Source organism: Manis pentadactyla, chromosome 1, assembly GCF_030020395.1.
Source record: "Manis pentadactyla isolate mManPen7 chromosome 1, mManPen7.hap1, whole genome shotgun sequence".
Classification (NCBI taxonomy): Eukaryota; Metazoa; Chordata; class Mammalia; order Pholidota; family Manidae; genus Manis; species Manis pentadactyla.
Window position 1 is genome coordinate 72,547,735 of NC_080019.1, and position 21,057 is coordinate 72,568,791.

At 59.4% G+C, this 21,057-nt stretch overlaps 1 protein-coding gene and 1 pseudogene across 1 annotated transcript in view; both read right to left on the reverse strand.

Annotated features, from left to right (window-relative positions):
• Positions 1-2,083: 2,083 nt before the first annotated feature.
• On the reverse strand, positions 2,084-3,866 carry LOC118908209 (death domain-containing membrane protein NRADD-like; annotated as a pseudogene).
• Positions 3,867-5,852: 1,986 nt separating this feature from the next.
• NBEAL2 (neurobeachin like 2) overlaps positions 5,853-21,057 on the reverse strand; it is a 29,155-nt gene continuing 13,950 nt past the window's right edge. The window contains 43 exon segments of the mRNA XM_057498471.1: positions 5,853-6,340; positions 6,423-6,558; positions 6,895-7,043; positions 7,120-7,278; positions 7,379-7,492; positions 7,738-7,832; positions 7,948-8,120; positions 8,288-8,397; positions 8,478-8,567; positions 9,197-9,313; positions 9,383-9,480; positions 9,563-9,680; positions 9,777-9,886; positions 9,983-10,113; positions 10,278-10,418; positions 10,504-10,628; positions 10,972-11,067; positions 11,195-11,508; positions 11,608-11,768; positions 12,233-12,368; positions 12,455-12,579; positions 12,749-12,906; positions 13,020-13,169; positions 13,259-13,618; positions 13,710-13,847; positions 14,094-14,253; positions 14,348-14,526; positions 15,160-15,672; positions 15,827-15,912; positions 16,085-16,244; positions 16,412-16,570; positions 16,651-16,804; positions 16,963-17,065; positions 17,278-17,437; positions 17,747-17,880; positions 18,010-18,184; positions 18,394-18,486; positions 18,598-18,680; positions 18,901-19,222; positions 19,425-19,544; positions 19,629-19,761; positions 19,844-20,445; positions 20,921-21,019. Coding sequence (XP_057354454.1) covers positions 6,239-6,340; positions 6,423-6,558; positions 6,895-7,043; positions 7,120-7,278; positions 7,379-7,492; positions 7,738-7,832; positions 7,948-8,120; positions 8,288-8,397; positions 8,478-8,567; positions 9,197-9,313; positions 9,383-9,480; positions 9,563-9,680; positions 9,777-9,886; positions 9,983-10,113; positions 10,278-10,418; positions 10,504-10,628; positions 10,972-11,067; positions 11,195-11,508; positions 11,608-11,768; positions 12,233-12,368; positions 12,455-12,579; positions 12,749-12,906; positions 13,020-13,169; positions 13,259-13,618; positions 13,710-13,847; positions 14,094-14,253; positions 14,348-14,526; positions 15,160-15,672; positions 15,827-15,912; positions 16,085-16,244; positions 16,412-16,570; positions 16,651-16,804; positions 16,963-17,065; positions 17,278-17,437; positions 17,747-17,880; positions 18,010-18,184; positions 18,394-18,486; positions 18,598-18,680; positions 18,901-19,222; positions 19,425-19,544; positions 19,629-19,761; positions 19,844-20,445; positions 20,921-21,019 — 7,041 coding nt within the window. The 3' untranslated portion in view covers positions 5,853-6,238.

Below are 21,057 nucleotides of genomic sequence, written 5' to 3' on the forward strand. Positions count from 1 at the left end.
AGGCTTGGATACTAGGAGGAGGATTGGGTACAGTACCCAGTTATGATGAGGGGAGACATCTGGAGGATGCAGGGTACAATGGAGAACCTCCCCCTTGATGGGTCAGTGGCAGCTAGTGAGGAACACCAAAGGCTTCGGGCCAGCCAGGTGCCCTTCATTGCAGAGACTGCTCCCATCTCTTCCTCACCAGAGTTATTTTGCTCACTGCAGCAGTTCCCTTGGGGAAGAGACTGTGGCCCACTAAATGGTGGGCAGAATGGACAGCAGTTAGAGCACTCATTGCCTTGGGCTCTGCGCTGGGCACTTAGAACTTAGGTTGTGCTCATTTCATCCTCACAACCCTGAGGCACAGGAATTGGCACTGTTTGGTTGAGGAGACTAAGGCTCACAGAGCTCAGTAACTCATCTCATATCCTTATATTAAAGGAATTGTTAAAAGAGAAAAAAACACCTATTTTAAAGTCATAATCATTAGACACAATTATTTAACAATGTACCCAAAAGTATTTCCTCCTGATACTGCAGCCTTCCAAACTATTTAAAGCACATTATTATATCAAATGGATGGACCCTAGTTTAATCCTTTTAACATTTTATAGTCGTTCATTACAGAGGATGTTTCAGCTAATGTGCTTGAGCAGTTAAAAGGGGGAGTGTTTCTCTTTGGGTGGGTTTGCCCTGTAGGGGGACAGCCATATGCACTGCTGCTTGCAACCAAGTCAGACTCATTGTTTTGACCCGAGACTCCAGGTTTCAGTTTCCACTGGAAAGTCAGGCAGCCTTCCATTAAAGGGTGATGACCAGGTTGCCATCAAGTTTCAGATAGGATAGCTTTGAAGAGGAATTCTCAGTTACTTTATCTGCATGTTGAGTTTTTTTCAAAATCTTTTCCCCTTCCACACACCCGCTGACATCCTCAGACTCAGATCCCCTCAGGCGTGATAAAGGGTGCCAGCTAATCTAGCACTGTACCTGTTCATGCCACTCACCACAGGATTTCACATTCATTGCCAGCCCAGTGACCGACCGCTCAAGGTGTGAGGTCTCCAGCACACAGAGACTTTAGCTGACCAAACGCTGAGCACCTCCTCTCCTGGGTTACTGCTCAAGGGTAACCTCAGAATGAAGGTGGCCATAAACTTGCCCTCATTTTAAGGAAAAAATTTACAGGGTTAAGCAGCCCTGGTAAACTGTTCCGAGGAGTTGCAGTATAGCAGCAATCTGATGAGTTTGCTACTCACAGAGCAGCCAATCCCAGTCAGCAAGGGGACAATCTCCCGGAGCCACTCTGAACCCCACATCTCCTACATGAGTTGGCATGGCTGTGCTGCTTACGTGCTCTAATCCTGGTAGGTACCAGGATTGTAGCCATTGTTCCTTCCTAGGCAAGGCCTGTCAGCTGTAGCAACCCTTCTGAAGGCAGCTACCAACCTGCCTGCTCCTCTCTCCAGGGTGGCCGTATGCAAGGGGTGCAGCTGCCCTGTCCTCAGCTGCCCTTCAGGTGGGAGTGGGGGTGACCTGCCTGCCCTCGGCTAGTGTGGAAATCACACAAGCAGCTGTGGAAGCATGTTTGGAACTCCCTTTCCTGGGTCTGGAGGGTGGGTCTTGCTAAGGAGAAGCCTTTCTTCCTTTTTCTCTTCGGGAGTGACCTGAGCCCCTTGGTAACTAGCTCCTAGGGCCAGTCTGCCTCCTGCCTATAGAGGGGCAGGCCTCCAGCCTCCCCTTGATGCTGGTCACAGCCCAAGTCAGGAAAGTGGTCTCTAACCCAAGGCCCCTCAGGGCCACCCTGGCAGTCCTGGGGAGTGGGAGAATACTGAATGTGCCATTCTATTAATTGTTCTCCAGCTAAGAAAGCTAGAGTTCAGAAAGCTTCTAACACTTTAATAACACAGTACAGCCAGTGAGTGGTAGATGCAGGATGTGAACTACACTCGTCCTTTAGAGCGTGTGTGTTGCACAGAAGCACATTGCCTGCCTGCCAGCTTAGTGCTCCTCCCACATCCTAGGGACCCTATCCTATTACTGGGCCTCTGCCTCATACTCACCCAACTGTCCCACAGGCTCAGGGAGCCAGAAAGAGCACAACAGTCCAAAGTTGCCTTTAATATGGGATACAAAAGTAGAAGAGAAGCTAAGTAAGGGAAGGCAGAGCAGAGATCAGGAGAGCAGGCCCACTCCTCATGGTCCACTCCTCCATACCCTGGTCCAAGTCCTGGAGGAAGGTAGGGCAAGGGGGAAGCGAGGGGTGTCTGGATCTTCTGTGTTCCCCCAGAAGAGAGCAAGCCGAGGCTACCAATTCTAGGAGTGCCGTGGAAGAAAAGTATGAGATGAGGGTGGTGAGGAGCACCAGGGTGGGTTTCCTGAGAGGCCAGGCTGTGCAGGCATCTCTCATTCTACAGTGGCCCTCAGCTGGGAGAGCCAGGGCTGCCTCCAGCACCCTGAGGATGGCACAGCTGCCTTCTTACACAGCTCAGTCCCTCAGCAGAGTGTAGGCCGGCACCTGGCCCTGGGCCATGGCTGCCACAGCATCAGCCTGGTAGCCCAGGTGGCCGCCAGACCCTGCCAGCCCTTGTCAGGTTCGCCTGACACCTCCGGGAGCAGCTCTACTTCTTCCTACTGCCAAGGGAGATGAAGGTAAAGCCGGCAGCCAAGCTCAGGATGTGGTCCTAGGGTGGGAGACGGGCATGTGAAGGTCAGATGCTGGGTGATAGGGCAGAGCTAGGTCTGAAGGACTGTAGACTGGGGCAAGAAGCTCACCGTGGCTAGGGGCACAGGGCTCCAGACTGCTAGGAGAGTCCAAGGAGACACTGCTGTCCCTGTGGAGGGCCCCCAGCTCTGCAGTCCGAGCTTTGGCAGCTGCTCTCTCTGTTTATGTGAACGTCAGTTTTGGGAAGCAGGTGGTACCTGCCAACCTGCTCCAACCTTCACTGAGACCCAGAGGGAGCTGGCTGGGTGTCCAGGCGGGAAGGGGGTGTCATTGGGCAGTGTCCAGACCACCTACCACTTGAAGACCACGTTGACAAGCAGACCGAGGACCAGGGTGGCCAGGAGGGCACAATAAACAGGGATGATGCTGCTTGAGGCCCCTGAAGGCTCAAGGGGGGAATGGGAAGGAGGTATTGGGGGCAAGGGTTCCCCCCTGTGCCTATCCACACCCCCTTCCCTGTCCCTGTGCTCTCCCTTCCAGGTCTTACCTGTATAGGAAAAAGCAGACAGGGTCAGGGTCAAGGAACCAAGGCTAGGGTTCCTTGGCAGCCTCCCCAAGACTGTGCTGCCAAAAAGGATTGAAATAGTTCCCACTATGTAGAGTCAAAACGTCTGACCATAGCATCAAGTTGCCTAGCCCGTTTTCTTATCCTCTTCTTACACAGTCCCCCCTTTGTTGGTCACTCTTGGACACACAACCCTTCCCAGATGAACCCTCTCCTGCACTTCCAGATAACTGCTACTGCTGTTCTACCTTCTCCATCTGATGAATGCAGGCATCTCTTACCCTGGGAAGCCATCCTTGATCTCTCCCAGTCTCTTCCTTTTCTGCCTCCTGCTACACCTCCTCAGTTTGTCTATTGTGGCACTAAACTGTGTGTGTCCTGTCTCCCTCACTAAGTCTTCACTGTGAGAGCACATTGATTCATGTTGGTCCCCATGGGGGACTCTGTACAGGAGACCTTGTAAATTTTTGCAATATCAGAAATGGAAGGCAAGTAAACGCTTCTGGCTCACTTCTGCCTGCAGGCCAGTTGTTCCCACAGTCTGGTGCAGGTAGAGCACAGGGCCTCCTGAGCCTGTGACTGGATTTGTGTATGCCTACCTACCTGGGGTACATTCCCGTACCCAGTATCCAAGATCTGGATCAAGAGATGCATGCTTACCCACCCGGCCCATGCCTTCCCTGTGGCTAGAGTTATGAAACATAGCTTGGCTGACTAGCAGTGTTCCCAGGGGCTGCATCTCTTGGAGAAGGGGTAGGAGCGTCACAGGCAGTACCCGGACAAGGATGCTGGGAGATTTCTTCTCTGAGTCCAAAAGGGGCTGTGTAGGGACATGGGGGAACTCAGGCCTGATGTCAGGAGTCCCTTGGGGTAGCCTGTCCCCCTCTCCTGGCTCACTCCATCCTGATTTGTTTGCTCCAGGGCTGGGTATCCCAACCCCCACTTCCATACTCACCAGTCTGGACCAGTTTCCTCCTGTGTCAGATGGGGTGGGGAAGGTAGAGCTGGCCCCAGCTGGCCAAAGCCTGAGGAGCCAGGGTGCAGCTCAGGAGGGACGAGGGCAGGTTGGAAACCACTCTGTCTCTAAGCCCTTGGCAAACTGCTGGTCTGAGCCCAGGGATGGCAGGTGAGGAGCATGGAGACTCCCACCCCCACCTCAGCCAGAGCCACGCCAGAGACTGACTGGGGGAAGCCCCCAGACTTCTCAGCATGAGCCTAGGAACCCAACACCCTAAGCCTCCAAGGAGCTCCCTGGAGTGACTATGCCTCCAGAGCCAGGGTCTAGCCCTCAACCGTCTGCTCAAAGGCTGGACAGGAAGGTACTTTGGTGGGTTCAGAAAGGGCAGAGGGCCCCATGTCCTTCCTCATCTGGGACTTTGGAGAGGGCCTGAAGGTCAGACACCCGAAGGACAGGACCACTCAGTCCCAGGACTCATCTGGATCTAAGGACTGATCCTGCTGGAACCCACTTCCTGAGGCATGGGGAAGAGACCCCAGGCTGGGCTGAGGAAGCTGCTGGCCTGGAAAAGGGATGGAGAAGAGACCTGGACCTTGGGGAAGGCCCTCCAACACTCCAACATCCACCACTCCACCTCCTGCCTGGTGTCCAAACTCCCTTTGCTGGGCTAGGCCAAGGGCCCGTGTGTACAATAAAGTGCAGTCAGCAAGTGGGTTTGGGTCAGAGGCTGCAGTGGCGCTTGCCACGTGTGGGATGTGTCCATTTGTGTCACTTGCCATATAAGGAGACCTTACTGGATTGTGGGTGTCTATGACCACACGTGCAGTCATTAGGCCTTGTGTACTTACCACATAAGGAGACCTTCCTGGATTGCGGGTGTCTATGACCACACATGCAGTCGTTAGGCCTTGTGTCTGCCAGCGTGCCCCCTGAGCTGTGGGATTGGAGCTTCTACACCCCTCCCCACCGGCTCCCAGCACACACGCCCATCTTCAGGCCCGCAAACGCACGTAAAATGCCAACACCCTGCACGACCACACTACCCTGGCTTGCCACACACATCCCAACACAAGACAAGGGCTTCACCACGGACAACACCGGCAGGACAGCAGATCTCCAGGTGGGGGACGAGGGAGACAGCCCTCGACACCCCGAGTCCAGGAAGACCTACGGCTCTGTCCCCAAACCCCTCCTGATCTGCGGCCGCCGCCCCGTCGTAGGTGCCAGGATCCACTCCGTCTGGCGGGCCTCGGGCCTCTAAGCCGCGGGGTTCTCCGTGGGCCAATCGGGAAGACTGCGTGGAATCTCTAAGGCCAGTTTCTGGCCCACCCGAAACACGAGCAGCGGCGCAGGGCGGGGTCGAGACCATGGACAGAGAAGGGGGCCAGACCCTGGGGGCGGGGCGGGCGGCCCCGGAAAACCAGCGACGCGGAGGGAGGAGCGGCCAGGGCCGCCCGCGCTCCCGCCTCGCGCAGGAATGCGCGCACGCCCGGAGGTGGTTGGCAGGGCTGAGCGCGCGAAGAAACCACTAGCCGGGCAGACGCGACAAGCGGGCCCTGAGACCGGGGCGGCGCGGCTGAAGCCACACGGAGAGGCCCCCCCAGACCAGGGGAACGCAAGTGCGGACGGTGGCCAGGGCATGCCGAAACGCCACGCGCACGCACACACGGAGGCGGAGCAGCTACAAAACTAAGCCAGGTTTATTGCCGAGAATGGGAGAGCAAGGAGCCGCCTTTAGGGGTTAAGGCCACAGCCGGGCCCTTGCGCTCCGCCGGGACGGGAGAAGATCCGAGAGCCTGGGCTCCCGCCCGACTGTGCAAAACGTGCTGGGCGGCCGCTGAGGCCGGGGCTGGGACTCCGGGCACCTCCTCTACCGGCGAGGGGCGGGACTTCCTGGAGCGAACTGCCCGCCAATCCCTGAGTTGGGCGGGAGTGGGCCCCGCCCACCCCCTGAGTGCTGGCCCCCGGACTCGGCGTTTCCTCCTCGCGATTCCCGTCGACCCCTGAGCCGGGCCTCCAGGGGCGGAGCCCGCCTGGGCGGAGCCTGCGCCGTGGGCGGGACAGACTGTCAGCGCGCTTCTCCAGGGTTATATTCTGTCTCTCCAGAGGACACCTGCGAGATGCGCCGGGAGGATCTCCACAGCCTCCGCGCAAACTGGCTGCTGCGCACCTGGTGGAAATAAGATGGGATGGGGTCAGCCAGGACCCTTGCTTCCAACCTAGTTCCAGGCCTGCCCCGCCCTATTCCTCACCTCAGAGGGCTGCCCAGCGCCCACCACGATAAGTTTGCCGTCCTCCAGGCCCACGAGCACGTGGCTGCGCTCCTTGGTCACAGCCACGCTGCGAATGGGCACCTTCATGGGCAGAGGAGGCACAGCAGGGAGCAGTCTGGAGTTAAGGAGGAGATACAAGCGAAATCGAAATTACAGGGGAGCTTTGTATCCAGCAGTGGGGTGTCTCTTCATTCTCCATACCTGCTCTGTACTCATTTGAAGGGTGGCTCAATTGAAACCCTGATACAAAGAGGGATTTCCCACAAGTGTGTGGCTAACGGAAGCCCAGGGCAAGACCTCCCCACTGGGGGACTGGAGGACACATGACAGGCCTTAAACAATGTGCCCACAGACATGTAAAGGGGGCCTGGCGGGTGGGGGTCACCTCTAGTATCCTCAGTCAATGACCACCACCCTGAGAGGCCACGAACCCATAAACAGTGGGACTCACTTGTTCAGGTGTAGGATGTGCAAAGCACACTGAGCTGTGCCCAGCAGAACAAAATCCTCCGTCACTGCCAGGGCTGTGGGCTGCTCTAGCAGGGGCAGTGAAGCCCGCAACCTCCCATTCACAGAGTACAGGTGCAAGGAATAGGTGACCTGGAAAAAGCAGAAGATGTCAGCAAAGACAGAATCTCCACTACCCCTGCCTTGGCTAGGTACCCCTTTTCCATACCTGAGCCCCAAGACGCTCCCGTGCCGAGCTCTGTACCACAATTTGGCCCTCAGATGCCAGTGCCAGGTGGGACACAGGTCCAGGAAATGTGGCCCCCGGGGGCTGTAGTGCTGCCACAAACTGGCCATGGCGTACAGTGTGAATGATCACAGTTCCACCCTGCAGGAAGACAGCTTCAGGGTGCTGGGCAGGGGTCTCTGTGTTCCAGGGACAGCACCGAGCAAGCCCAGCCTCCCCCCAAACACAGGCATACACACACCTCAGATCCAGACACGGCCATGTCCAGTTCAGTGCTGATGGCTACACAGCTCACTGCAGCCTCATGTCCATACAGGACCTGCACAGGCTTTGATGCCAGCCCTGAGACACCACCCTGTGGGGGATTGGGGCTGATTCAGGACTGGGGGCATTGCACAATGCGGCCCCTGAGTTAAAAGGCTAAGGCTCAGGGAAGTGACAGCCTTGCTCAAAGCCAGAGAGCTGGAGGGTGGTGGAGCCCCAGACTTGCTCATTGCAGCAGAAAGAGGAGAGAGAAGGGCAGGACTGGAGGCCCACTAGGGGCAGATGGGCTGCAGGTCTGGACTGTGGGGGCTCCCTGGGGCTGCCCATCCAGCACACCTGCTGCAGGAGCCGCCACACCATACATGTGGTATCCCGGGAACCTGAGATGAGGTAGATGCCGCAGGTGTCCAGTGCTAGGCAGGTCACTATATCTGGGTGCAGCGGGCAGGGCACAAGCAGAACACAGTGGTCATACCCTCCCTGGCCAGCCGGGGAACCTACCCCCACCCTCTGCACATACCACCCCAGCTCCAAGGCTGCTCATACCAAGGTGGCAGCTGAACTGGTTCAACAGCTTGCCCCGGGGCAGTGCAGTTACTCTCAAGCTGCCATCCCAATGGCCACCACTGAAGAGCAGCTTTCCATCGGGGGCCACCGCCAGGGCTTGCCCATTCACACCACTGCCTGGCATCCATGGGCCACTCAGCAGTCGCTGCATCCTGACCCAGTGAGAGGCATGACAGGTGAGGCCAGGCCACATAGGAGAGCCAGGCCATGAGAAAACGTGGCCAGACCCTGCAGCTGGCCTGCATTCTGACTGGGTGGGGAGACAACTCAGGGTGAAAGGTATTTAGAGCCCACCCCTGCCCACAGCCCTCTGTCCTACTTGGGGTTGCCCATGGTGGGGTCTTTGCTGAAGGTGAAGTAGTTGCTTATGTTACGGTCATAAGGCAACCAGCTGTGGGTGCCCAGCAACCCACTGGCACTCACAGTCACCTGCAGGCAAAAGGAGGCAGAGGTGGGTTTGGGGCATTCAGAAGAGTGGGGATGAGGGGAGCCCTGCTCAGTGCACTTACCAATAGGTCTGGGGAGCCCTGGGTCATGAAGGAGTGGGGCTGCCGGTGAGGAACGAAGGCCAGCACCAGGGGCACGCCATCACTGATGACCTGCAATGGTAGCATGCAGTGCTGGCCGTGCCCAAGGGGCCAACTGGGCCCCACCCCATTACCTGCTCCCTGGAGCACTGCTCCTTCTCCCTGTCCTCAACCCCCAGGGGTCACAGCCTAGCTGTCACAGAGGCAGAAGTCTCTCTGAGCAACAGGCAGCAGAGACCGGTGGGCCTCGAGGAAGGCATCTAAGAAAGTCAGTGAAAAGGGGAAATGGACAAGGAGGGTCCTTCCAGAGCCTCAGGGTGGGTCTTAGTCTTGGTTCTCCCATCCCATTACTCCATGTCCCTTCCAGCCTGCCAGCAGGAGAGGAAAACCTGCAAAAGCCAGGCCTGGGGGCATTCTAGGATGCAGGTAGGAAGGTGAGAGAAACTATCCAAGGCAGATTCCCTCCACCCTGGTCTCCCAGGGTCTTTCAGAAACAACCAGTTAGATGGGTCAATGCCTTGCCCTGGCCCTTGAGAAGAAGGCAAGATCCCACACCCCATATTCCACTTTTATCTTTTTTTCAAGCTATCTCCTATTAGTGACCTTGATTTAGGTTTTACATCTGCCCTAAAAGGTTGGTAAGGACAGTAGGATTAAACCCATTTTACAGAGTAGGAAGTTGAAAGTCTGCCTCCCCTCACCTCTGCAAAGAAGGCTTTGAGCTGGTCCAGGTGCTGGAAGATGCTAGGTGAGTTAGCATCCAGACGTGCCAGGCGCTGAGCTGCTTCCTCAGCTGAGAGCCGGGCTGGATGTGGCTCCTGTGGGCAAGTGGCCAGTCAGCACCAAGGCATGGGCATTCTGACCACTACCTTCCAAGCCGGCCTTACCTTCAGCAGCTGACAGGGAGTCTGTCCAAAGTTGCTGATAATGCCCTCCAGAGCCTTCCGTTCTCGCTCATCTGCCACATGGTCCAGGTCCACGGCCCCTGTGGGCAGGCAGAGCAGTCAGGACTCCCTCTACTCCTCATCTGTGCCCTGGCCCCCACTCGAGTCCAGTGCACTGCCCACCCTCATAGGTGCAGTAATAGAAGATATTGAGGGCCTCCTCCGCGGCTGGCCCTCGCTGCTTGTAGCCAAAAATGAGGTCGATCCACTCATGCAGGTGGGCAGACACGTACTCCGACTCCTGAGGATGGGAGGGGCGTCAGCCCAGGCACAGCAAGTGTCCTGCCCCTGCCCCTCAGCCCTGGCCACCCGCCTATGTGTATACGTGACTTCTCACCAGGGCCTGGCGGTGCTGCTGGACGAAGTCCTCAGGGCAGCTGGCCCACGGGGGCAGCACCACATCGCCCACCTTCTCGTTGGTCAGCTGGAGGCAGCCCAGGTCAAAATCTGGCATGATGGACTGGGTCAGCTGTGCTACTGCATCATCTTCCCTGCTTCCTAACCACCCCAGCCTGTGTGTTCCATCCCTGTGCCAGCTCCTACCGTTCTGGTTCTCCAGGAAGTCAGGGAAGTAGAAGAACTCTGGGATAAGCTCCTTCACATCGGCTGGGCTTTCCAGACGGGCCTGCCACGCAGCTGCCACTGAGTGGAACTGCCGGTCAGAGCAGTCAAAGCTGGGGGAGGGACAGGGACCAAAGTGAGGTTGGGAGAATAGGGACAGGAAGGGAAAAGGTGTGGGTCAGAAAAGAAGGGTGCCAGAGGGCCAGCATGCCTGGAGCCCCTGCCTCTTCCTCTGCACCCCCACCCCGCCACCTGCCCACCATCCCCGGGGCTGCACCGGCCACTCTGCAGCTGGACATGCAGGGAGGTAAAGGGCTCCACTCGGATGAGGTAGTGCATCACGCCTGCTGCATTGGAATAGTGGGTGCCATAGTGGAACTTGTCAATGGTGCCCGCTGGGTCCTCAAAGCTCTCATATCTGGAATAGCAATAAGATAGGAGTCAGCAAAAGCCCTCCCCTCACCCATCCCAACCCCCAAGCCCAGCCTCACCCAAGCACTCACTTCTCCCTCACAAGCTGGGCATGCTTGGGGTTCACCACCCCAATGGGCTTGGACAGGTCCCGGAAGATGGCTGGGTTGCTGAGGTCCAGAGTTGGGGACACATAGTCCTGTAGGACCCAGGGAAACTGGCCACCCACCCAGGTGGGAGCTACATGAGAGTCCTGACAATTTACCTGTCCACCCTGCCCTGCCCTCACCCTCCAGAAGACGGGCAGGCCCACAGGTGGGGGCATGCCACCTGCAGCAAGAGAGACTGGGATGGGATTTCCTTTGGGGAGAATAGAGGCCAGGAAGGGAAGACAATGGGGTTGAGTGTGTGTGTGGGTGTGGCAGGAAACAGAGGCCAGGTCTCAGGCAACACATACCCAGGCCCAACCCCAGGGCTCGGCCCACCACCAGTGCCTACGCTTGGGTGAACCCAGGCTGGTGACCGCAGGGCAGGGATGGAGGTGCAGAGTGGGCTCTCACCACAGGGTACTGAGACAAGTCGTTGTAGGTCCGCCCCGCAATGGTGTTGAGTTGCATCAAGTACTCAAAGTTGGATATCTCACGCTGTACCCATTTCTGGGGTGGGGGGGGGGGGGGAGGGGCAGACAGGGGCAGGCAAAAGGTGAGCCAGCCGGGCTGTCCAGCACTGTCCCAACCACAGGGCCCTGGATCTCACCCACCCTTTAAACTCTAGAGCTCTCACCTGGGTGAGGCCTGAGGCACGCAGCATCTCCTGGGGGGAGCGGCTGCTTAGGTAGCCTTGCGTAGGGGGTCGCAGGCGCAGGAGCCATGAGTACACCTGGTTCCGTACCTGCGTATGGGGTGGGATGGGGCAGGGTTGGGGCCTGGGGGCCTGGCAGGATGAGGCCGCAGTCCTGCCCACCTTGCACGGGAAGTTGAGGAAGTAGTTGGCCTGATCAATGAAGAAGAGCTCAAGTGCTGAGCGGCGCAGGTTGAAACGCCTTAAGTGGACCTCACGGAGCTGGGCCAGTGGGCGCCGGAAATCATGGCCAATACCTGCGGGGATGGGCAGGAGATGCAAGAGTTGCTCGACCCAGGCTCACCAGACCCCAGCCACCCCTTGCCGTCCCTGCAACCAGCTCCAACAGAACACACCCTCCTCGGTTTCCACGCGCTCGGCACTGCCATCGTAGAAGTAGAGGTGCTGTGTGGTGACCTCCAGTAGCCCTGGGACCACAGCCACCACTGTAACCAGCTGGCACTCGGCCGACAGCACCAGCTTCTCATGCTGTTCATCCAGTTCTGCTGCCTTCATCCTGGAGGCCAGGCACCCACTTCAGGCTCGAGGCCCCAGGACCCCCTTCCTAACAAGCCCAGGGACCACATCTCCAAGTGCCATCAAGTCATGAGCTACATACACTCATGCCTTCCGGAAGACAGGGACCTGAGCCAGCCCCCAAATCTGGGCCTCTGAATGTCTTCCCGGACACCAGCTCCTGTCCACTTCCCCTCACTCAGCCCTGCCCACTCCCTTGGGCCCCCGTGCCAGTCTGGTTTCTCAGTCCTGTTCTGGGGTGCCTAGCCAGGAAAGAGCAATTGGCCGTTCTGTCGGGCAGCTCTCCCCAGCCCCCGACCTGGTTTTGGACAGCCCCTTCGGGACATTTAGCCCTGCAGTATAAGAGGAAATGGACTCAGAAGTCAATCCCACAGCGGGCACGCACCCACTGGAGCACACCCCTTGCCGCCCATCCCAAGCCAGCTCTCTCCCTGCCCCGCTCACGCGGTCTCCAGGGCAGCCAGCTCGTCCTCGCCTAGCTGGTCTTCCTGCAGCTCCTCAGGTAGGGCGCTGACTTTAGCCTCCTTGGTCACCGCTAGAGGCAGCGAGGCCTCCTGGGTGGGTGTCTGGGGGGCCTCACCTGCCATGGGCCAAGAGTGCTCAGCCAGAGCTCGGCAGAACGGAGCATATGAGGTTGGGCCGACCCAGCTCAGCAAACCGTCTCACCCAGGTTGTCTCGCAGGGCGCTGGCTTCTAGGTGAGGGTTGAAGTGATGATTGGGCACCAGCTTCAGACGCATGCGCGAGTATGTCTCGGCGCTGGACAGCTTCCAGCGGGGAATGGGCGGGTCCCTGCAGGTATGTCCCGGGTGGTGGTCGTGGGTGGTGGTTGTGGGTGGGGATAATGTGTACACCTCCCCGTCCCTCATAGGCCTCACCCCAAATCCAGTCTGACACTGCAGGTCCCTCCCTCTATCCCAAGCCCCGCCCCCGTCTGGATTCCACCCCGAACCCCGCCCACCTCAAGGCCCAGGCCCCGCAGGGGCTGGAGAGCTGCCGCCACAGCGCCTCCCAGTGCAGCAGGGCGGTGGAGTGCTGACTTGCTTGCTGTTTCTGCGCTGCGGAGTAGCGAAGCCCCTCTGGGCGTGCCCGCCTCAGGGCAGGTTCTAGCACCAGGTCCTGGGTGGGTGGGAGTGAAGGAAAGCGTTGTCCCGCTGGCGGCTTCCAGTCCCGTCCCCGTTTCTCCACCTAGTCCCGTCAAATGTCCTTATCGCCCCACCCAGGCCACATACCTGGAAGTCCTGACCACTCCTCAACCGCTCCTGTTGGAGCCGCTGCCCACTATTCATGAGCATGTCGTAGCAGGCATTCCAGAAGCCCGACATGAGGTCGTGGCTCTTAGCGTAGGTGTCCATTTCAAACTGCGACATGGTGGGCTGCACCTTAGAGGATTGGGCAGGGAAAGGAGTCAAGGGCTTGATATGGGCCCCCAGCCCCCACTTCCCTTCCTGTGCCCCCCCACTCCAGGCACCTGCTTGTCAATGAAGTGGCGCCATTCAGGTGTGGCACAGAAAGCCTGGAAGTCCTCAAAGAAGGTGGGGCTGCCATTGGTGGGTGGCAGGGAAGGCAGCCCCCACTGCAGCCCCAGGGGCCCGTAGGCACGGTCCAGCAGCGTGCGCACCAGTGGCACCAGCCAGGAGCACCGCTCTGCAGCTGTGGTAGCCACAGCTGGGGGCTCCCTGTCTTCCGGGGCACTGTCTGAGGCAGAAGTCTTCAGTGCCCGGGCTAGTGCCGCCTCCAGCTTAGACAGCACATAGCAGGCCTCCTCGCGACGCATGGGCACTGTGGTCTGCAGCAGCCCATGCAGCTTCACGTAGGCCTGGGCGTGTAGCTGTGGGGCAGAAGGGGGTATGGGTGGCAGCCAGCTACTCCCAGAGCCCCTTACACCTGCTAGGCCTTTGCACACAACCACCTTTGCTCACATGTGGGTCCTCCAGCAAGATGTAGCCAAGTACCAGGCGCAGGCCAATCTGTGCCATCTCTCGGAGATCTGCTGTACCATTGGCCAGGTGTGGCCAGGCTCCCAGGCGATCCAGGAGGCCACACACACCTTCAAAGAGCTGCCACACAACATTTCCCAGTAGCCATCACCACAGCAGACCAGGAGCCCATGGGGAGGGTGCAGGTAAGCTTTGGGTTGGGAGTAAGGTAGGATGTGCACCTACAGACTAGTCCATGCTCACAGACACCCTTGCCCACCAGGCACCCGTCACTGCACACTTGTACTCATCAGCCCCTCGGACAGATGCCTACAGGCTCACATGAACACGTGGGCCCCACTGGCTCTCCCCTCTGAGATGCCATACCTTCTCACTCCACAGCTCCTGGTTGCCATGGCCCTCTGCACACAGGAAGTCCTGCAGCAGGCGCAGCAGCCAAAGTGCCTGCTGGGTGAGGCTGGCCAGGCCCCCAGGAGGGGCCTCCTTGATGTCAGTCAGGGCTGACTCCAGCATCATCTCCAGGAGGCTGGGGACAGGCAAGGGGCTCAGTGTCCACCTGACTGCCTTCCTGACCCCCAGACCTCCGGGAGGCCCTTCACTCTCCCAAGCTGCCCCCTCACCTGCGCTTGATGCAGTCTGGTGGGCGCACCAGTGTGGCTGAGGCCCCCAGCTGGGTGAGCACTGAGAAGACCTGGCCACGCTCCCGCCAGGCAGCCTCATTACTGCCTTCCACACCCCTCCATGTCACTGAGAACAGCACGTTGGTGAGCAGGTTGCACAACTCCTCCTCTGAGGTTTGCTGTAGGCACAGATGGGTGGTGTGGGGTGTGGGCTGGGGAAGGAGGGAGTCAGGCTGACCCCCTCACTATCCTTGTTCTGTACCCCTTGCCCACCACTAGTAGGAGAGCAGGAGGCAGAGCATTTAGCCAACAGACAGCCTGGCACTGAGGTCCTGGAAGACTGGTGTAGGGGCCTCAGTTACAACCTGAATTCCAGGGAGAATCCTGGGGTTTCAATGATTCCTAAGAGATGAAGTCATTTACAAAATTACCCCACAGGCCTCACAGGCCTCAAGAACTGTCCTGAATTTTCAGGAAGAATACCATAGAATAAGCAGAGGCCCATCCCAAACCTGGAAGCACAAGGCAGGACCTTTAGTGCTATCCTGCCCACAGGCCCTATAAAATCTATCCTACATGCTCTCTTGAGGGCCCTCCAAATCCCCCACTCAGGCTTAGCATGACTTCCCCTATTCTGGGACCACACTAGGGACATAACTGTAGAAGAGAACTCTAAGAGGGTAGCACTGGGCCTGACAGGCACCTGCAATCCTGATGTCAGGGAGGCCCACACCTTTGGAAAGGCGCCTGCCCCACGTCCTGAGGTGTCTCCTCACTAGTGCCCTACCATGGCAGAGGGTAGGGCTGTTCACCTGAGGGTTGCTGGCATTAGAGGTGTCATCCCCACTGACAGTGGGCTCCGGGAGGCTGCCGTCCTCCAGCACATTGGAGAGACTGGAGCTGTGGCGGCCATGGGCAGCAGGGAAGGGCCGGGGCCCATCCAGCGGGGAAGGCGTGCCAGGCTGGCTGGCTGGAGTGACAGTCCCACTGTCACTGCCCCCGCCAGCAGTGTTGCCTGAACCCACACTGGCCCGCTCCAGGCCTAGGTCAAGGGGTGCACAGAACGGGGAGAGGGCATGGTAAAAAGCATCAGGATCAGGGCATGGGGTCTCCGAGGGCAGGAAGACGTCTGAAGACTCAGGTGACTCAGTGGGTGGCTTGGGTAAGTCTGGCTCCGGGGAGGTGAGTGGCTCCGGGGTAAAGGGCAGGGGACTGTCAGCCGTGGCAGCCTCTAGGACATACAGCCGGGTCAGCACATCTTGCCAGCCAGCCTGCTGGGCCAGCAGCCGCACTGTATCGGGCTGCCTGTAGATGCGGTGGAAGAGCTGCCGGGCCAGGGCACAGCAGGTGAGGGACCCTCCTCCATGGCCTTTGCAGGACAGTCCCTAGAGACCCCCCATCACAGGCAGGCGAAGGGAATCCTCAAGATACAAGTCCCCCAACACCCTCACTACCAAAACTTTCCCCTCCCACACTAACCTGGCGACAAACATCCAGACGCACACTGAGGTCAGCCTGCAGGGACAGCTGCACCACAGCCAGCAGGTCTGAGAGGTTCAGGCAGTCTGGGAGGATGGCCAAGGAGGGCCTGAGGGACTGGCCGCAGTAGGGGGCTGCACCCCACTGCTGGAGCAGCCTTGGCTCCCAGCTGACACCTTCCCTATTCCCCTACACCCTGTCCCCTGGACCCATGTCACCCCTCCACCGGGCCTGCCTCTTGCCCTAACCAGGTCATACCTGTGCCCAGGAACAGCTTGTAGAGGCCCTGGCAGAGCTGGGGGGAGACGGCCCCCTCTGGAAGGCAGGTGACAAGACCCTGGAGGCCATACTCTCGCAGCCGGAGTCGCTGGCGACACCGCTCAGGTAGGCGCTCATTCTGCTGGAGTCTGCGCAGGATCTGAGGCAGGTGGGGGAGTGTGTCATCCCGGGCAGGGAGGGGAAATCAGTACTCAGGTGTGTGGCTCCCAGAGAGGCCCACGGAGGCAGCGAGCCGAGGCCTGCTGCTGGACCTCAGGTAGGGGCCCCAGTGAAGGGACGCCAGGGTCAGGGCTGAGCTGGGTATACCTTGCAGATTCGGTCGGGCAGCAGGGGCAGTGACCTTGCCCGCACCAGCAGTGCCAACAGCACCTCCAGGTTCCCTGGCTCCAGCAGGAAGACAGCCAAGGACTCCTGTGCTGGGGAGCCCTGAAGCAGTGCCAGCAGCAGGTCCAGTGCACCCACCACCTGGGGACACAGAGTCTCACACTGGACTGTCTACACTCTGCCCCTCACCCACACCTCATCCTCACCAACCTCCACCCTACCTGGCCCTCATCACCAACAGCTGCCAGAAAGCTCAGCACCACCTGCATGTCATCAGCGGAGGAGCTCCGAACCAGGAGATCCCGTGCCAGACCCAGAAGCAAGGTCTGCACTGTGTGCAGCTCATCGGCAGCCAGGGGGTGCTCCCGCTGTGCGCTGGCGGGTTCCAGCAGGCACACCCATGGGGCAGGAGGGCCAAGGGCACGAGGGGAGGGCAGAGAATGGACAGGTGAGCTGGGGGACTCAGCTGGGGGACACGCAAGGCCAGAGGCGGCTGTGTCAAGCCCTGGCCTGCCTGCCCGCACCAGCCTCACCTGTAGTGGATGCGCAGGGCATCGAGGACAAACTGCACCCCGTACTTCTTCTTCAGCTTCTGTCTGTGCTCACGGACTATGCTAGACATGTACTGGATGTGACCTGAGCACATATTAGCAAAGGGCTAAGATCAGCAGGTGGACTGGGGCCCCCACCCATCCCCCAAGACAGGGCCACGCCCCTGCCAGAACCCCTAGGGAGGGTCACATTTCCCTCACATGCCCCAGGGCAGATCTGTCCTTTCAGATCACTCAGAGCAGGGTTATAACTTCTCAGAACCTGCACCATCCCGCCTGGCCGCACTCCTCACTTACCCAGGTGCACAGCAAAGGTGCTGAGGCTCCAGATGTGAAAGTTGAAGACTAAGTGCTGATAAAGCAGGTACAGGAGGGGCCCACTGCCCTCAGCTGCCACTTGCTCCATCAGCAGCTGGGCAGACATAAGCACATTCATGTCCATGGCCCAGCTGGGGACCTGGGGAGGGAGGAGCTCGGGTGACTGTCAGATGGGCCCAAGCGCCCTGCCAGCCCCAGTCCCTCTGGTGGCTCCTGCTGTCCCTGAGGTGCAAACCCCCAGCCTGCTGTGCAGGTCTCCTGCCCCAGCCTGTGCTGGTACTTCCTCCAGGCCCTCCAAGCTAAACCCTGCCCAGCCGTTCAAGGCCCCACTCAAGTGCCACCTCTCCCAGAAGGCTCTCCCTGACTGATGGCATCAGGTTCCCGTTTCTTGGTGCCCTAACCCAGTGCCCTCTGCCAGGGAGAGCAGCCCCACCCCCACCTGCCCCACCTTGCACAAGAGGGCGCCGACGATGGCAGGCCCCTGGCACTACACCAGGCTCTCCTGGTTCACAGTGTGGCCCTGCAGGAAGTTCCGCAGCATGAGCAGAAAGGCAGCCACTGCGTTCCTCTCCATTCGCTCCTCTGCCAGCCACCAGGAAGGGGACAGATGTGTGTCAAGGGCCCACCAGTGGCCACAGAGACCTCAAGCACTCCAGCCCCTCTGTTATGCCAAGGTACACCTCCCACCAAGCCCGGCACCAGGGGCTTTACCTGAGGACTTGCCCAGTGGGAGAAGCAAGCCCTGGGTGTTGTGGCCCGAGGTCAGTTCGGGCCCCACAAGGTCATGTGTTTCAGCTGGACCTGCCTCAGCCTCTTGAGGCTGTGCAGCCACTCGCTCCAGCAGGGGCAGCAGGACAGCCATGCCTCCCACACAGTTCACCACATCCTGGGGAGTGTGGGGGGTGGTGAGAGGGCAGCTCTCAGCTCTTTCCTGCCCCACTCCACCCCAACAGACCCTCCAGTCTGGGAACCTGGGGCCAGGAAGTTTTGCTTTCTGGAGCTAGTCTCTACAGACCTCCTAGGGCACAGTTGAGCTCCCAGCCCACCCTGGACACACACACGTGCCTGCTCAGGCTTCCCTCACTGCTCACACACCTTCACGTCCCAGGTCTCTACTCTGTGGCCAGTCAGACGGCCATCCAGCCCGTGGCCAAGGGACAGGTCCAGGCAGATGTTGTTCTTACAGGCCTGGAGGCATGGGGTGGGCAGGCAGCAAGGCTCAGTTGGAGGAGGCAGTGGCAGATAGTGTAGGGGGAGGTAGCAGGGTTGAGCCAACTGCCCACATGCCCCCCACCATACCTGAGGTGAGTAATGAAGGAGCAGCTTGGTGCCAAGTTCATGCAGTTCACCCTCTGGCTTGAAGGGTGCCATCTCATTGGGCCCTGGCAGGCATGTGGGGGGCTTCAGACCTGGCTGGGCCACTGGCCAAACCCCATCCAGAGCCCACCTTTTCTCTGCCTAACCAGGGGACACACCCCCAGGGAAGCCTTCTTCCTTATGGACTCCTAGTTTCTGGACTGGGTACTCTCCAAGTCCCAACCACCTGGGTCTTGGGGCAGTGGGGCAGGGCAGGGGCAGGGCAAAGTGGATGGTGCCACATACCCAGGTTGCTCAGGACCTGCAGGGCTGCCGCCGGCAAGGCTTCCGGGAAGATGGCCACGGCCCCTAGCTCAGCCTCCAGGGACGTGGGGCTGCCCCACCGAGCGTCCTGTGTGCCTGCAAGGGTGGAGCTGATGCTGCCCTCTTGAAGGGGGGCCACCAGCCCAGCCCCCCAGCCAAGCCCTGTGGTGGCTGGGACTGACTGGGAGCGGGTGAGGGAGGGGTGAGTGTGAGCCAGGGCAGTGGGCACTGGCGGTGCAGGCAGCCCTGTGGTGGTGGTCGTTGTGCGGTGCCCAGCGGAGCCGATACAGCAGGAGGAGAAAGGCTGCAGGGCCAGGGTTGGGGGAGCGGTCAGGTCACAGCAAGCCTGGGGGCGCCACCTGCATCCAGTATCTCAGAGACCCCCACAGGTGCACACACCCAAGGCTGGAGTCTGAGGCCTGTGCTGCGGGGCACACGGGCTCCAGGCTCCACCCGGTCCAAGTCCTCCCAGCTATCCCAGGCCCCCCAAACCCTGCCTGGCACACCTCACTGAGGGAGGGGCAGTGAAAGGGTGCTTCCTTGACCAGATGACCATCTTTGTAGACTTGGACCAGGTTCTGGCTGAAGGGCCGGCGCCTCGGCACATGGACAATGGCCACGCAGTGCTGGAACACAGGCCCCCAACATCACACTTAAGTTGGGGATTTGGTGCCCCTACCACCCCCTGGGCCATGAGGCTAGAGGCTCACCCAGGCAGAGTCAGCAAAGGACACCTCAGGCAAGCTCAGAGTTAAGTACTCCTTCCGGGTGCATACAGCCACCACCAGGGTCCCAGCTGCTGTGAAGAAGGCCTCAAACCCTGCGCCACTGCTGGTGAAGAAACTGGGCACAGGGCAAGCCAGTTATGCCTGCTGGGGTTCTTGCTCACTCTGGCACTGTGCCCCAAACCCTAGCAGTCACTCACCTGTACAGTTGCTTTCTCTGGAGTGGCCGAGTGGGGGCTGGGGTAGGCCCTGCAGCCATGGGGTGCAGACAGAGCCAGGCATGGAAGGTGAAGCCAGGTCCTGGCCAGCGTTGCACGGGGGGTACCATAATGCCCGCCATGCTAGGTGTGAGATCAAAGTAGCAAAGAGCTCGTACAGAGCCCTGGTGCCGGGCCATGCCTGATAATGCACGAATGATGGCACCTGCATGCCGGGCATTCTCGGCCTCAGCTCTACCTGGCTCTAAGTCCAGCCCTGGTGGGGGACGCAGCAGGCGACGCAGCTCCAAGGGTCTCAGTGACACGCGGCCCAGTGCTTGTAACAGTGCCAGCAGCTGCTCCTGGCAGCGGACCCCTAGGGCGACCCCTGTGCTAAGCGTCTCCAACAGGCAGCCCACCAGGCCTGCCTGCACACATGTGGAACGGCTGGCAGGACAGCTGTCACAGAGCCACCAGAGGCGTTGTGCTAGGAAGAGCCGCAGCTCAGCTGTGGGCAGTGCTGGCAGCCACTGCATGAGTACCAGCACTGGCTGCTCATTGCGGATTGGTGGTGGCGGACATATGCTGTGGTCACCCTCCACAGCCTGTGGGCAGAGAGAATGATGAGATAGTTCCCAGGCAACTGGCATGGAACAGGCCACCCTGCCAACAGTGGAACTTCCTGTCTCCATTTACTTGCCTGCAGCCTGGGAAAACAACATGCACCAGCCCCTCCTGCTCACAGGTTGTGTCTGAGGCACAGCAGAGCTAAAGGCGCACAGATAGCTGTTGCTACTTACAATAGTCCTGCAGCGCTGTTAACCCCTGAGCCTTGGCTTTCAGTCTGGGTTGGCCTAAACCCTAACTGCATGTTCTCAGAATGACCTTGGGGCTTGCTAACATGCAGCAGCTTCCAGGCCCCACTCAGTGACACTGACACCCACCCACGGTCAGGCCACAGTTCACACTATGTGCTGCTCAGTCAACACAGTCCCCTTCTGAGAGTTCACCTTCTGTGGTAGCCCTGACTCAGTCCTGGCTGCCCTTGGGACCCTCCCTGACGCCATCACCTGCCCTCACCATGTTGAGCAGCTCTTGCAACAGCCGATGGGTTGCAGGACCGTGGCTCTGCAGAACCTCATGCAGGTGGGGATAGCCGATACGCTCCTTAAATACCTCCTGTGCAGGGTTGTATGGGGAAGAAGTGAGCAGCTATA